Source organism: Camelus ferus, chromosome X (genome assembly GCF_009834535.1).
Source record: "Camelus ferus isolate YT-003-E chromosome X, BCGSAC_Cfer_1.0, whole genome shotgun sequence".
Taxonomy (NCBI): domain Eukaryota; kingdom Metazoa; phylum Chordata; class Mammalia; order Artiodactyla; family Camelidae; genus Camelus; species Camelus ferus.
The window spans coordinates 41,844,562-41,858,673 of NC_045732.1; the positions used below are offsets into that span (position 1 = coordinate 41,844,562).

Here is a 14,112-nt window from a genome sequence, read left to right on the forward strand (position 1 = left end):
TCTCTGAGCCCCAGTTTCTTCATACGTGAAATTGGGATGGTGAAATCTCCTTCACAGAGTTGGAGATTCAATGAGATAAGGTGAAGATGTGTCCCCCATGTTCATAGGACATCACTGTTGAACACCCAAGGCATCCAAAAAAGTTACTCCCCTTCCCCGTCTCTCCTCTCCCCTCCCCATGTTCCAGTTCCTGAGCTAAGTCCTGGGGACCCTTCCTCCCAGCCCCCTGGGGCCACATCAAGTCATTTTGATCCTATATAATGAAAAAGAGTGATTACCTCTCATTCCTCTCAACACCCCCCAAGCTTTCTGTTCTCCAGGCTAAGCAGTCACAGTTAAGTAACATGGTGTTAAGGAGAAAGAGACAGGCAGACAGAGAGACAGACAGACAGACAGAGGCGGCGGACGGCTCCTTGGTGAGACCTTCAGAGTTCCAGGGTGTATGCTAACTCCTCAGCAAGGCAGCGTCGCTCATTCAGTTCACCAGATCCTTGAGACCCTGGGGACATTCAGAGAGAGGGGTGTGCATGCCAGGATGAAGGGAGGGCGATGACCAGAAGTCTCCGTGACCTCCACAGGGAGGTGGGGGTGGAAGGCCAGAGAGCACAGACTCTGGACTCAGGCAGACCTGCTTCCAGAATGTCGGCTCCCCCATTTCCAGCTGTATGACCCAGGGTGAGCTCTATGACTTCTTGGATTCTCAGTTTCTTCCTCTGAAAACTGTGGCTGCTAATACTGTGAACTGGTGTGAGGACTGAGAGAGACCAAGTACGCATAGCAGCCAGCATACTACTGGCCTCTAATAGAGGACTCGATTCCCGTTGGTTTCCTGCTCCTGTCCTTCCAGGAGCCCTCTGCTCTGGAGCAAGGTATCTGAGAACTGAGCGGGCTCTGCAATGAGTGCCCTTCGCCACAGGCTCAGAGGGTCTCCCTGCCCCTTCTGGGAACAAAGCAGCCGCTGTAAAGCTCTGTTTTCAAAGGCAGGGAGGGGTGGCTTGGGAGACCAGGCAGGGGAGGGGAGAAGCAAGGGGAGAGGAGCAGGAGGAGCAGGCTTGGAGAGGGACAGAGAGAAGACCAGAGAAGCCTGAGCCTGAAGAGGTGGCTTAAGAAGGGCTGGGCACTGCAGGGCTTAGGAGATGGAGCAGAGGTTTGGGGGAAATGTGCTAGCTATCCAGGGGGTGAAGCAGGAGGCCTGAGGACAGAGTGGGCGAGAAGAGGGGGGGCCCATGGAGGGCTGGAGTCAGTTGCGGGGCCTCACGCCTGTTCCTGACCGTCTCTCCCCGTCTCCTTCACTGCCACCCAGCGGAGCTGGAGAAGCAGAAGGGTATGATGCGGCCGAATGCCTCGCAGCCTGGAGGGGCCAAGGACTCAGTGAACGGCACGCTGGCCCGAAGCAGCCTGGAGGACACGTATGGGGCAGGCGATGGGCTCAAACGGGGCGCCCTCAGCAGTTCCCTGAGAGACCTCTCAGATGCAGGCAAGTCTTCCGGGACCCCTGCCCTGGCTGGGGAGCCGTGGGACTGGGTGTCCTCTTTGCCTCCTATCACTGACTGCCAGCCTTCCTCGCACCCGCCACACGTGCACGCACCCTGCCTTCATCCAGAGCCCTGGGGCCTGGGAGCCGGGTCAGAACAGGCGGAGCCCAGGGTTTGGGCCAGGGAGTGTGAAGTCGGGCCACAGCCTTAGCCCCCCTCTCTCTTGCAGCTCCACCTCTCCTCTCTTTCCTCTTCTGTCTCTCTGGTACCACCTCTCCTCCTTCTCCATCTTTTCCTCCTCTCGCTCCTCCTTTTCCACCTCTCCTCCTCCCCACCTCCCCCTCTTCAACGGGGGAAAGGGAATAGGGGTGTCTGTCCCCGGGAGGGGCCCAGACCTGGTGCCCAGCTCTGGAGCCCAGCAGGGTGGGGAGGGGGGGTTGCTGCTCTGACGCTGGGCTCCTTGCTTGTGGGTGCAGGGAAGCGGGGGCGGCGTAACAGCGTGGGATCGCTGGACAGCACCATCGAAGTAAGTGCCGGCTCCTGCCCCACTCATCCTCTGCATGAGCCCTGCCCCGCCTCCCGTGGAGCCCCAGAGGAGGAGGGGACCTGTTGCTTCCCCCTCTTCCCTGCCGGGAACCCTGCGGCTGCCTCTCCCAGCCAACCACTCTCTCCATCTGTCCTCAACTCTGTCTGTCCTCACTCTGCCTGTCTCTCAGTCTGTCTTCCACTCTCCCAAGCCCCCTCTCAACCCCAGGGCCGACTCCAAGTAGTGGTGCCCTTGGAGTTGGGCCAAGAGAAGCTCTTACCTCCCAGGGCTGCTCTTTGAGCCGGAGCAAGTCACTCTGTCCCTCTGGGCCTAACATACTCCCTGCCTGCCAAATGGGGATGAGGAGGAGGTACTGCTAATTCTTCCTCACCCAGCTGAGGCTCAGATGAGATAGTGGATGTGACCGCAGAGCTCTGCAAGCTGGGGTGCTCCATGTACAAGTACAGGACTGTGACTTGGTTTTCATTATGCCATGGGGGGTCCTGTCTCCCCAGCTCCAGCCCTCAGGGACCGGGTGGAGTTGAGGGTTGGGGGTTTAGGACCTGGAGACCAGCCTGACTTCCCCCCCTCCCCCCTTCCAGGGGTCTGTTATTAGCAGTCCACGCCCTCATCAGAGGATGCCACCTCCGCCCCCACCCCCGCCGCCAGAGGAGTACAAGAGCCAGAGGCCCGTCTCCAACTCCTCATCCTTCCTGGGCTCCCTATTTGGAAGCAAGCGGGGCAAGGGGCCCTTCCAGATGCCACCACCGCCAACAGGCCAGGCCTCTGCCTCCTCTTCTTCTGCTTCTTCCACCCACCACCACCACCACCACCACCACCATGGTCACAGCCACGGTGGCCTGGGGGTGCTACCTGATGGGCAGTCCAAGCTCCAGGCCCTGCATGCCCAGTATTGCCAAGGACCAGGCCCTGCCCCACCACCCTACCTCCCGCCCCAGCAACCCCCTCTCCCCCCACCACCTCAGCAGCCCCCGCCCCTGCCACAGCTGGGCTCCATCCCCCCACCTCCTGCCTCGGCTCCTCCTGTGGGGCCACATCGCCACTTCCATGCCCACGGCCCAGTCCCGGGCCCCCAGCACTATACCTTGGGCCGGCCAGGCAGAGCTCCCAGACGGGGGGCTGGAGGACACCCCCAGTTTGCTCCCCATGGCCGCCACCCTCTGCACCAGCCCACTTCCCCATTGCCCCTGTACAGTCCTGCCCCCCAGCACCCTCCAGCCCACAAACAGGGCCCCAAGCACTTCATCTTCAGCCACCACCCACAGATGATGCCAGCAGCGGGGGCCGCTGGGGGCCCTGGATCCCGGCCACCAGGGAGCTCCTACTCCCACCCCCACCACCCCCAGTCACCATTGTCACCGCACTCACCCATCCCACCCCACCCCTCCTACCCACCCCTACCCCCACCCTCACCCCACACCCCGCACTCGCCCCTGCCGCCCACTTCCCCCCACGGCCCACTGCACGCCTCTGGGCCCCCTGGCACGGCCAATCCCCCCACTGCAAACCCCAAGGCCAAGCCAAGCCGGATCAGCACCGTGGTCTGATGAATGGAGCGAGCGAGCTGGGGACTAGGGAGGTCTGGGGAAGCCACAGGAGAGGGGCCTCACACCCTCTCTGCCTCCTCAGTTTTTCCAAAATATATATACACATAGAAATGTCCTCCTCCCCACTTCCTCCCTGCCTCGGGACCCCTCCTCTAAAGCCCCAGCCGTCTCCATGGGGTTTCCTTCCAGATTTGAGCAAAGCTCCTTGCCACATGAAGCCTGTATGCAGGGCTCTTGAGCTCTGCGGAGTGGTGAGGACCCTTCAGAGATCCTCGGCCTCTTTTTTCCCCCTCTTCATCCTCTCCCCTACGCCTCTCCCTGGAGGTCTAGTTGGGTGTCCTCAGACCTCCAGGCCAGTGTGAGCTCCTGTCAGCTTGGGCTGGTAGGGAAGGGCAGGTGTCAGGAGCCAAGAGGGCGAAGGCTTCCCCAGGGAGCCTCAGGCCTCATGAGGCTAGGAGGGAGCTCTGTAGTGTTGTGGCCAAACCTCAGCTGGCTGGGCCCTCTCTCTGACCTCAGGGCCTGGCAACACACCTCCAGGTGTCTCTCTGCCTGCTGGAGGACGTGGAGTTGTCAGCACCCTCAGTGGGTGGGCCCCCACTGATGCTGGTCCCCAGGTGAGGCAGTCCTTCCTCTTCGGAACCAATTGCTGCCCTCTCTCCAGTGGGCCCCAAGCCCAGACCTCTTCAGCTTCATGACCTTGCCTGTCCTTGCAACGTGTTTATCCTGATCAAAATCCAGACAGATTTGGGGCAGGGGGCTCAGGTCTGGGATGAGAAGGGCACTGTCCTCACTCACCCATATTGCATGCCCCTCCCCATGCCCTCACACCTACCCCACCTACAGCTGAAGACGATGCACTTTACAGATATCGCCCACACACACCTCGCTGGGGCAGGGCACCCAGCATCGGCCCTGGGGAGAGGGGCTCCCAGAGGGCCGCCATGAGCCCAGGATGTCCTTCCTGAGACAGAGATTGAAGCCATCAGAGCGGGGGCTGGGAGCCAGGATGCCTGAGTCCTTCTGTCTGTCAAACTCTCCGCTGCCTCCCCAGCCCCTTTACAGCCCTGTTTATTTATTATAAATATATTTTTTACAAGCCCCAGCTCCTCTTCTTGCCCCACATAGCCAGCTCCTTTCTCAGCTCCTGCCACCCTCTCCCTTCTCCACCATGAGCTGCAGTACAGACAGACAGACAGATAGACCCTGGCTGTCTGAAGGCCCAGGGACCCCGGGGCTTGGGGGCGGGGGAGGGCAGCAGAGGGAGGGGCTGTATGGAGAGGAGCTGGGGTTTAGGCATTGTCTTTTTTCCTCCTTGTATATAAGAATGTATATTTGATGCCTCATAAAAGACCTTGTGCTCACCTCCCGCCTCTGCCTCCTCCTTGCGCCCCCTTCCTCACAGTGGAGCCCCGGGGAGGGAGGGGAGAGAGAGGCCTTAGCTCAGGGAGGTGAGTCACTGATGGTGGAAACTCAGGCACCTGGGTGGGTGAGAGGCTTTGGTTGGGTGGGAGGTGTGGGTGAGGGAGGTTTTCCTGTCTCGTTTTGTTAACAATCTGCGTGACAGTGGCAAGGGTCTGGGCTTGGGAGATCCAGTTCAAATTCTGGGCTTTTCCCTTCCTAGTTGCCCTCGGAAAAGGCACCCGCTCTGAGTCTCCGTTTCCTGAGTTTAAAACTTGGGGTGATAAGCCATTGCCACATGGGGTTGTGATGATGGTGTGAGGTGACAGATATCTAGCAGCCAGTGTGGAATAGGTGCTCAGCAAGTTGGTACCCTTCTCTTCCCTTCACAGGTTGGATACTTTGTCTACTCTTGTGGGATCTAGTCTCACCCTTCCTATCGCTGGCCTGGCTTTGCCCTGGAGCCCTCCCGTCTCTCCCCATGGCTGGCCACATTTTTGTCCTTAAGGGTGTGTGTGTGTGTGTGTGTGTGTGTGTGTGTGTGTGTGTGTGTGGTGAGGGGCGATCTGGGCCAGGAAGCCAGGGGCTGGAAAACGTGTGTTATAAGAGTTCTGTGTGTATCTTGGGGTGTTAGATAACAAATAGGTGCATTCCCTAAAGTTTCCAGAGGATGAGTTAGGCCCCAGAGAGGGGAAATGTCTTTCCCAAGGTCATGCAATAAGTCAGGGTGGGGCAGGGGGAGGTCCTAACTTCTAGGCCAGGCCCTTTTCCTGTCCCCCAAACTGCATCCCTATGAAATGGACATGTTTCCAGCACCACTGATCAGGACCTGGGTCTCAGCAGAGCCTAGGAGGAATGGGGGTCATTGGCTCTCGGTTAGGGTCATCAGGGTCCCCAGGAGCAGCAGTCAGGAAATATTTGGGGGGATCTTCTTAGAGTCTGGAATGGCTTCTAAGAAGGAGCGGTTTGGATGGCCCCACTCTAGTAGCTTGGATCAACATCTTTGTTTTCTTTCTCATACCCACATTTAGGCAAAAGCAGCAGCTGGGGCCATCTAAGTATTTGGTCTGGAGTCAAGTCCAATCAGCATTTTTTTTGTTTCTCCCCTGATCCACCAAGCTGGACTGCCTTTGGTTGTTCCCACTTCTCCCACCTTCAGCTTGCTGCTGGGTTTTGTCTTCCCAGAGCTCATCTTTTTAGCACTCAAATCCTGGCTCAGTCAGACTTGACCAGGTTGCCTTTGGCAAGTCACCTTGTCTCTCAGAGCCTGGTCTTTCACCTATAAAATAGGAATAATCATCTTGCAGGGCAGTTGTTAAGAAATGCGCGTGAAATGCCTACCCCCTGCCAGACACACAGTCAGCTGTTCTCGGTCACCTGCAGAAACAAGTGCAAACTCCTTGTCTTGATGTTGGAAGTCCTCAACCGTTTTGCCCCAGCTGATCTGGATACTCTGAACTCTCGTTTCTCTCCCACGCTTTGGCTCTCCACTCATCATTCCCTGAAAAGACCTGTGCATAATTTCCAAATTCAGCATTTTACCCATGTCTTCCCCTCTGACAGATGTGCTTCCCCCACCATTGCTGACGCAGGTTTTCTCACTCTTGTGAGATGGGCTTCAAGGACCCCCTCCTGCTCTACCCCCTCCTCCTCCCTGGAGGCTCACCGTCCGGACTGTGGAGGGGTGTTTGGCTCCTCACCTCCCCATTTCTCTGGACACCTGAAGACAAGAAGCTCTTTGGCTGTCCTCAAAGGTTCTATTGCCAATCTCTTTGGGGATATGGATGAGGAGGGACAATGCATAACAAAAGACAAAGTTCCTAGAATCTCACAGAGTTCTTATCCTAGACCGGTGTTGTCCTGTTCGTCTGTCTGGGATGATGGAAATGTCGTCTACCTGTGCTGTTCAGTACGGTGATGCCTAGCCACATGTGGCTGTGGAGCATTTGAAATGTCACTGGTTGCAACAGAGGAACTGGATTTTTCCATTTCAGTTTCACTAGCCACATGTGGACAGTGATAACCATTTTGGACAGTGCAGGACAAGACTTTCAGAAGTAGGACAGCCTGGAGGGGATAATGTCAATACAACATAATAAGCACATGCCCAGAAGGAAGCACAGCATGTGAGGGGGCACAAAGAAACAGAAACTCCAACTTCGGGCAGGGGTAGGGGTGGGGGTCAGGGAAGCACTTCTGGAACTGCTCCTTTCACTGAGTCTTGAAGGGTGAGAAAGAATTAGCCTGGTAAAGAAGGGCATTTGGCAGAGGGAGCAGCATATGCAAAGGGGTGCGAGTATGTCATGTTAGTGGAATAATGAGAAAGGAGTGGGAGAGGGCAGCCCAGGTGGTGGGCACGGCACATCCCAAAGCAGAGGAGGGCCATCCACAGAGCCTCATTCCTCTGTTGCCAACAGATTTTCTCAGCCCGGCCGGCTGGCCTCGGTAGGAGCTAAAGAAACACCAGGTGACACATTGGGCTACGAGTGTGTCCACTGTAAAGTTATTATTTTTCTGTTCGTAATTAATAAGTACCTTGAGAGATGCCTTGAAATTATGTAACTATCCTGTTACTCCTCAAACTTTCACCCACCAGTTTTAGCATTCACTTGAGTATTCTGGAGGTTGTCAAATGCTGATTGTCAAATGCCATCACTCTTTTAACATGGATTAGTTGGCTTTCCAGGGCAAGGGAGAGCTTTCCCTTCTCCTAGGTTTATTTATTTATATTCTCATGGACCTGTGGTGTCTTCTGTATTCAAAGGGTTATAACACATTAATATCCTTCTTTATTTTGATGTTCAAAATGCCCCAGATTTGGCCAGCAAGAGGCCCTCCAAGCTGGCTCCTGTGTCCTTTTGGCAGGTCTCCATCCTTCCTTGAGTGCTCTCTTGTTTTCTGGCACTACAAGATGAGCCAGGCCTCACTTGTACTTTCCCTGCCCCAGCCCTAGAATCAGCCACTTTTTCCAAGGAGCTCTGGTTCTTTTTGGTTGAAAATGGCATTTAGGAACCAAGATTTGGGCACTAGGTGTTATAGCTATGTTTTAAGGGTTAGCTTTTTTATTTGGAAAAAGTTTGAGCATCTATTGATGATTTTCTAACTCCATCATTCTTTCAAGGAAGAGCTTTCCCGTTTTCCTCATTTTATTTATATCAGTGTGGAGTCATGGATTTTTATTTTACTCAATGAGTTATAATCCACTCCTATTATAATTCATTTGGAATTATCATTATTTTGAACATACTATTTTATTGTTATGTCTATGTATTAAGCACATAATATGCATATATATATATATATATATATGAATTCACACAGACACCTTGATCTCTTGAGGAGGCTCTTTTAATAATCCAGGCTAGAGATAGTAAATGGTTCTCATGATGAACAGATTAGAAAAAGGCATATGGAGGAGGGGCTAAATTCCAGAGCTATTTACGAATTAGAACTCACAGCTCATACCTACTTCAGAACTGGAAAGGACCCTATTTTACAAATCAAAAAAGGCACTCTCATCCAGTTCATTCAGAAAACATGGATAGGGTGAGTGTGGTTGTGAGCCCAGCTGAGTCTTCCAGTCACTGCTCTGTAAAGTTTCTTGCCAAATCCTCTCTCCCAGGTGGGTGGGTGAGGCCAACTCAGCCCCTAGTCCAGGGTGAGCTCTCTGCTGCTTCCCAATTCTTAACCCTGCAGTGCTCAGACTCTGGCTGGTTCCCAGCAAGAGCCAAGGGTTGAGAAAGGAACCCACTTCCTAAGCACCTTACTGTGGTTGGAGGTGTGGGGGACACCATCTGATACTTCTACAGGCAGAATTGTACAACAGTCAGACAGACCTGGGTTTGAACTCTGGTTCTGCCACTTACTAGCCATGTGACTTGAGTAAGTTTATACTTCTCTGAGCTTCGGTCTCATCTGTAAAACAGGGATAACAATACCTATTTTGTAGCACCTGGCCTTTGATGAATGGTGGTCACCATTATCTGTAATTTTTATAACTGCTCTGTGAGGAAGGGATTATATGGCCTCATTGGATAAATGAGAAAATCAAGGCTTATGAAGGTACTTGGTAGATCTCAGGGAGTGAATGTCAGCTGCAGGAAAGCAGGGACCATGTCTGTCACCATTATAGTCCCAGGGCCCAGAAAATTACCTGGTGCATAGTAAGAATTTAATTAATGTATATGAATGAATGAATTGGATTTGACTGGCTTTAAAGATTCTATGCAATTTCCATTTGCCCTTCCAGGGTGGTGGGGGTGGTGTCTGGGCTAGACCTCAGAGAAGGCTATGGGAAGGCTAGGCTAAGCCAAGATCCCAAACCTGGTCTCCTGACTCCTAATTCATACTCTTTGCTCTTCACTGAGCTGCATCCAGATGAAAAGGCCCAACTTCCTTCAGCCTGAGATTTGGCATATTCTCTTATCTTCTTTAGGCTCCTCACCCTTCTCCTGCCTAATTCTATTACTGGTGGGAGCAGATAATAGGAAGAGCACTTGACCAGGAGTTAGCAACTTCCCATGTTTAATCTTTCTGGAATTTGGTTCCGCATCTACAGAATGGGTAAATTGACCTACATCTTTCCCAAGACTGTTGCAAAGATTAAGGGAAATAATTGGTATGAAAGAGCTATGTGGGCTGTTAGATGCTTATACATGTGAGAGGGTGGTGATTTTCCTATTATCAGCATCACCTTGCCTAGCTTTCTGCTTCCCGTCCAGACAGTTGTTCAGTTGGGTCATGGGCCTGTGTTTCTGGTGGAGAGGGGCTGAGGTTTCCTCTGACACCCAGAAAACTAGAAAGGAGATGTCACTTACTATTTGTATTGCTTGGGACAGGTTTCCTCACAAGCCAAGTAGGGACAAAGATTCCAAACATTCAAGGCAACCTAAGGATTCAGGTGATAAAAAAATTCTGAAATCACTAGGCACAAAGCCTGGCACACAGGAGATTCTTAATGAGTTTTTTTTTTTAACCTTTCCCAGTTTTATTAGGTAGAATTATTACAGCTTGACTACACATATACCTTAAATTGCATGTAAATACATATATACAGTATACTGCACATTTTTTTAGTTTACATATATGTACTGATCATTGTGATTCTTAATGAGTTTTGACATTTTGTTTGTTTGTTTATTTGAAGTATAGTCAGTTACAATGTGTCAGTTGCTGGAGTACAGCATGATGTCCCAGTCATACATATATGTACATATATTCGTTTTCATATTCTTTTTCATTAAAGGTTATTACAAGATACTGAATATAGTTCCCTGTGGACATTTTGTTTATTTACTCTCAAAAATAACAGTTAACAGATACTGAGGGCCTTCTATGTGCCAGGTACTGTACAACAATCCTGCAAGGTAGGTATTACCATTCCCATACAACATTATTCAGTTTCAGAAGTTGGGACTTACCCAAGGTCACATAACTAGAAAATGGCAGAGCTGGGGGACTAGAAGTCAGGCCTGTCTGACCCCAGGGTGTGAGCTCCTACTGGTGTTGCCTGCTCCCTCAGAGAGGTTGTCCTTAGCTCAATCCTGAAGTAGGTAGAATGATATACCTAATTGGGATACCACTGGGCCACCTAATCACTGGTATGTGATTAGGAATAGTTAACTGAATGAAGGAACGACACTCTCCACCTTTCAAACATAGTCAAGCTTACCGCAGATGGTTAATATGCATGGGAAATGTTTGCAAAGAGTATATATTATTTTCAGTCAATATATACTAAGGCTGCTCAAAAATATACATTCATTTTTCATTTGTTTACTCAATATTAATTTACTGCTTACCATGCCAAGTGCTAAGGATGTATATGGCCACATGGTCCCTGTCCTTAAAGAACTCAGTCTGATGAGGGAACACAAAATAAGTACTTAATCAGCATGTACATAAGTACTTTAATATGTGCACAGTAGGTGTTCAAACTGTATGCAGTGGGCCCACAATGATGAATAACTTAGATGATCCTCAAATGCAGAAGATGCCTGCTGTATGGTTAAAAGTACTGATTTGATACTCATAGTTGCAATAAACTTGTTCAGAAACTGCTCACAAGCATGCATACAACAGGAGCAGATGTACACATAAAGGTACTCAAATGCATGACAGAGGCTGTACACAATAAATACAATCCACGTACACAAATATTTGAAACACTGGAGGTTCACAAATGGGCAAACAGTAGGTGACTCATGCGGTGCGCACTGGTAGCGATAAATATGCTGTTGCTAAAATCCGATAGTTAAAAAAAAATACACAAACACACTCGGGCTTATTTTGTAGGGGTACATGCCACAAATATAGACACGATAAAAGTGCATAGAGAACAGTTAGAAGTGTTCATTAAAATGCTAACAAGATGACTCTTTGCGGGTAAGCCCCAACTCTGAGAGGCTTCTATGCGACACCTTGGACAAAATAAGTATTTCCTTCCTCTTCTCAGGACCCAGGATTTTAAATATCCACAATCACCGGGGAGGGAGCAGCCTCCCAGCTTCCTTCTTTCAAAGCCTCAGAAGTGTCTGCGCCTAGCGCTGGGAACTCTGAACACAGTCTCTCCCAACCTGCGGGCCGGCAGAAAGGGTTCCTTGCAATCAGACACCCGAAGCTGCCTGCTGTGGCCCACACCGGAAAGACTCGGGAGACCGAGAGCATGTTGGGGCGGGGCTCGCGCTAGGGCTGAGGTCATCTAGGGGGTGCCAGTTCGGGCCCACCACCCACCGACGCCAGCTCCTCTTCCGGTCTGTCTCATACCGCGCATGCGCACCACTGGCCTTTAAACGTGCACCGCCGCTCCATCCGGAAAGAGGATCCGATATTTATTTACAACTTTCTTCCTCCGCCGCTGAGGCGGACTATTTGCTCTCCGTCTGGGAGGCACTTTTGAGTTCTTGCTTCCTGATAGGGAACCCACGCCTGCGGATTCAGCTCAGTCCCCACGGGATGAAGGTTTCCTAGGGCCTGGCCTCACGCAAGGTATACGAGGCTCGGAGGGACACCCCGCGGAGGGATCCGGTTTGTTGTGGTGAGGGGAGGGGGAGACGCTGACAAACCAAGATGGCGGCGGCGGCGATGAAGGCCGCGGCGGCTGGGAGGTAACTCTGGTGGTGAACGCTGCGGTAGTTGGGAGGCAGCGGCAGAGTTTGGAAGGAACGGAGCGGGACGAAGAGGCGGAAGCAGTAGCGTCAGCCTGAGCCTCTCGGAGCGCGGCAGCTACACGCCCCCTGGGCCCCCGGCGGGCGGCGGCCGCCCCGCTTAGGGCCTAGTCTCCGAGCAGTGCCTCGGCTTCACACAGCGGCGTCCGCCATGAGTCCTTAAGGGCGGTCCGAGCCCTCCAGTCATAGGGCCCACCATGGAGCCAGGGTCCGACGACTTTCTACCGCCGCCGGAGTGCCCGGTGTTCGAGCCTAGCTGGGCTGAGTTCCGAGACCCTCTTGGCTACATCGCGAAAATCAGGCCCATCGCCGAGAAGTCAGGCATTTGCAAGATCCGCCCACCCGCGGTAAGGCTCTGGGCCGGTGGTCTCTGGCGACCAGGCCGGGGATGAATAACTGGGATAGCCGGCGGAGAAGTCTGGGGCGGAGGGCAGCTTGAGGTGTGTGGAGAAATGGGGGTGGCTGGGACCGTTGTGGATGCGACGTGGGTCGGAGAAAGGGTGCTGGGGCCAGGGGTCCTTTCGTGCTGTGAGGGCCCCAGGTCGGAGACCCACCCCCCACTCCCACCCCGCCCTTCAGAATCACTCCTACTAAGATTCAATACAGGGATGCCTAGTGGCCCGGGGAGAGTTCACAGGGAGGCAACCCGCACATCTCTTGGTTACCCCGCACCACCTAGGTTAAGGCTGCACTAAATGAGGCTTTTCTCCCATTTACTGGCATCTCTTTTCTTAAGGCAGGCAGTGTGGTGTAGTGGAAAGATCACAGTTCTCACAGGGAGACAGACCTGAGTTCAAAACTCCATTCTGCGGCTTACCAGCTGCATGACCTTGGACAAGTAACGTAATCTCTCTGAGCCCGTGAAATGGGTCCCATGTGTGGTTATTTCAAGAATTAAAATAGGTAGCGTCAGTGTGTAATAGGCACTAGATAAATGGTAATTATTGTGACTGTGAAGGTTGATGTGGCCATTGGTTTGCTCCTATGTGGGTTGACTCATATTTACTCACACCCTGCCAGGCCAATCCATTTATGATAATATTCTAGGCTGGTAGACCAGTAAGGAAATCAGTCTCACAGGGAATGCTCTCCATTTGGCTCCCCTGAGATGGGTTCAGGGATTGTCCCTTCTTTTCCTGTTGAAGGCAATATCTGGACCTTTCCTGCACATCAGTCCCCAGGTTTGACTTTTGTGGAGAGTCTGACCAGCCAGCTTGAGGTGGGGCATTAGTTCTTCTTAGAAGGTTTGTACTCTCATCTGTCCTGGGATGTAGGAGGTCCCAGAGGATAGGATATTCTTGGACTCCCAGAAACAGAATGGACCAGTGGAAGTCCGCCTCCTTTGGAACCCTTGATTCCCAGAGGTCAGCGATAAAAGGACATATCTTTGCTCCTAGGCCTGGTTTCAGGCCAGAAGTCCCCCAAAGTCTAGGATAGGCTGCCACCTTGCTAGCATGGAGGAGAAATGATGGTATGTATTCTTCAGTCACCACTTGGGATTTCGCAGGAAATGACTTTGTCTGGAACCGGGTATTTTTGAGTGGGTGTCTTTGGCTGAAACCGGATGGGAAACCTCTCTGCCACCTGAGGAGGGCACCACAGGCCTCCTTGTTCAACTTGGTGCTTTCTGGTGCCCAGCCATAGATCTAGGCTGGTTTCAAATGGATCCTCTGGGAGGTGTTGGGTAAGCTAATTTCTTCCTTGTTGGAGCTTGGCCACAGATCTCTGAGGTATCCTTGTCCATGGTGAGGGAGTGGCAGTGAGTAGTGAGAGATCAGGAGGGCTAGTAGAGAGGAGAGGCTGGAGTCCTGGGTGACCTCGAGGAGGCACTCCCTGAAGTGAACCTGCAGGCCTGTGGGAAAGAGGCATATCTGACATAGGGGGGTAGTTAAGGCTTGAATTTTCTATCTGTTCCATTTTTCTATCTTGGACTTCTCTAGGCAGGCTGGCTTTGTCCAGGTATTGTTACCCTTCCTTGG

At 52.3% G+C, this 14,112-nt stretch overlaps 2 protein-coding genes across 11 annotated transcripts in view; both read left to right on the forward strand.

The window, feature by feature from the left end:
• IQSEC2 (IQ motif and Sec7 domain ArfGEF 2) overlaps positions 1 to 4,924 on the forward strand; it is a 51,536-nt gene extending 46,612 nt beyond the window's left edge. For all 3 annotated transcript variants that reach the window (XM_032476045.1, XM_032476047.1, XM_032476044.1), the window contains 3 exons: positions 1,304 to 1,477; positions 1,952 to 2,001; positions 2,604 to 4,924. In XM_032476045.1, coding sequence (XP_032331936.1) covers positions 1,304 to 1,477; positions 1,952 to 2,001; positions 2,604 to 3,569 — 1,190 coding nt within the window. In that variant the 3' untranslated portion in view covers positions 3,570 to 4,924. The remainder of the gene's footprint in view (positions 1 to 1,303; positions 1,478 to 1,951; positions 2,002 to 2,603) is intronic.
• A 6,871-nt stretch (positions 4,925 to 11,795) lies between these two features.
• The window catches only part of KDM5C (lysine demethylase 5C), a 30,574-nt gene continuing 28,257 nt past the window's right edge, over positions 11,796 to 14,112 (forward strand). For 2 of the 8 annotated variants that reach the window (XM_032475741.1, XM_032475747.1), the window contains exon 1: positions 11,804 to 12,480. In XM_032475741.1, the coding sequence (XP_032331632.1) occupies positions 12,331 to 12,480 (150 nt within the window). In that variant the 5' untranslated portion in view covers positions 11,804 to 12,330. Of the gene's footprint in view, positions 12,481 to 14,112 lie in introns of all 8 variants that reach the window. The other 6 variants (XM_032475743.1, XM_032475748.1, XM_032475749.1 and 3 more) reach the window with 5 other exon arrangements.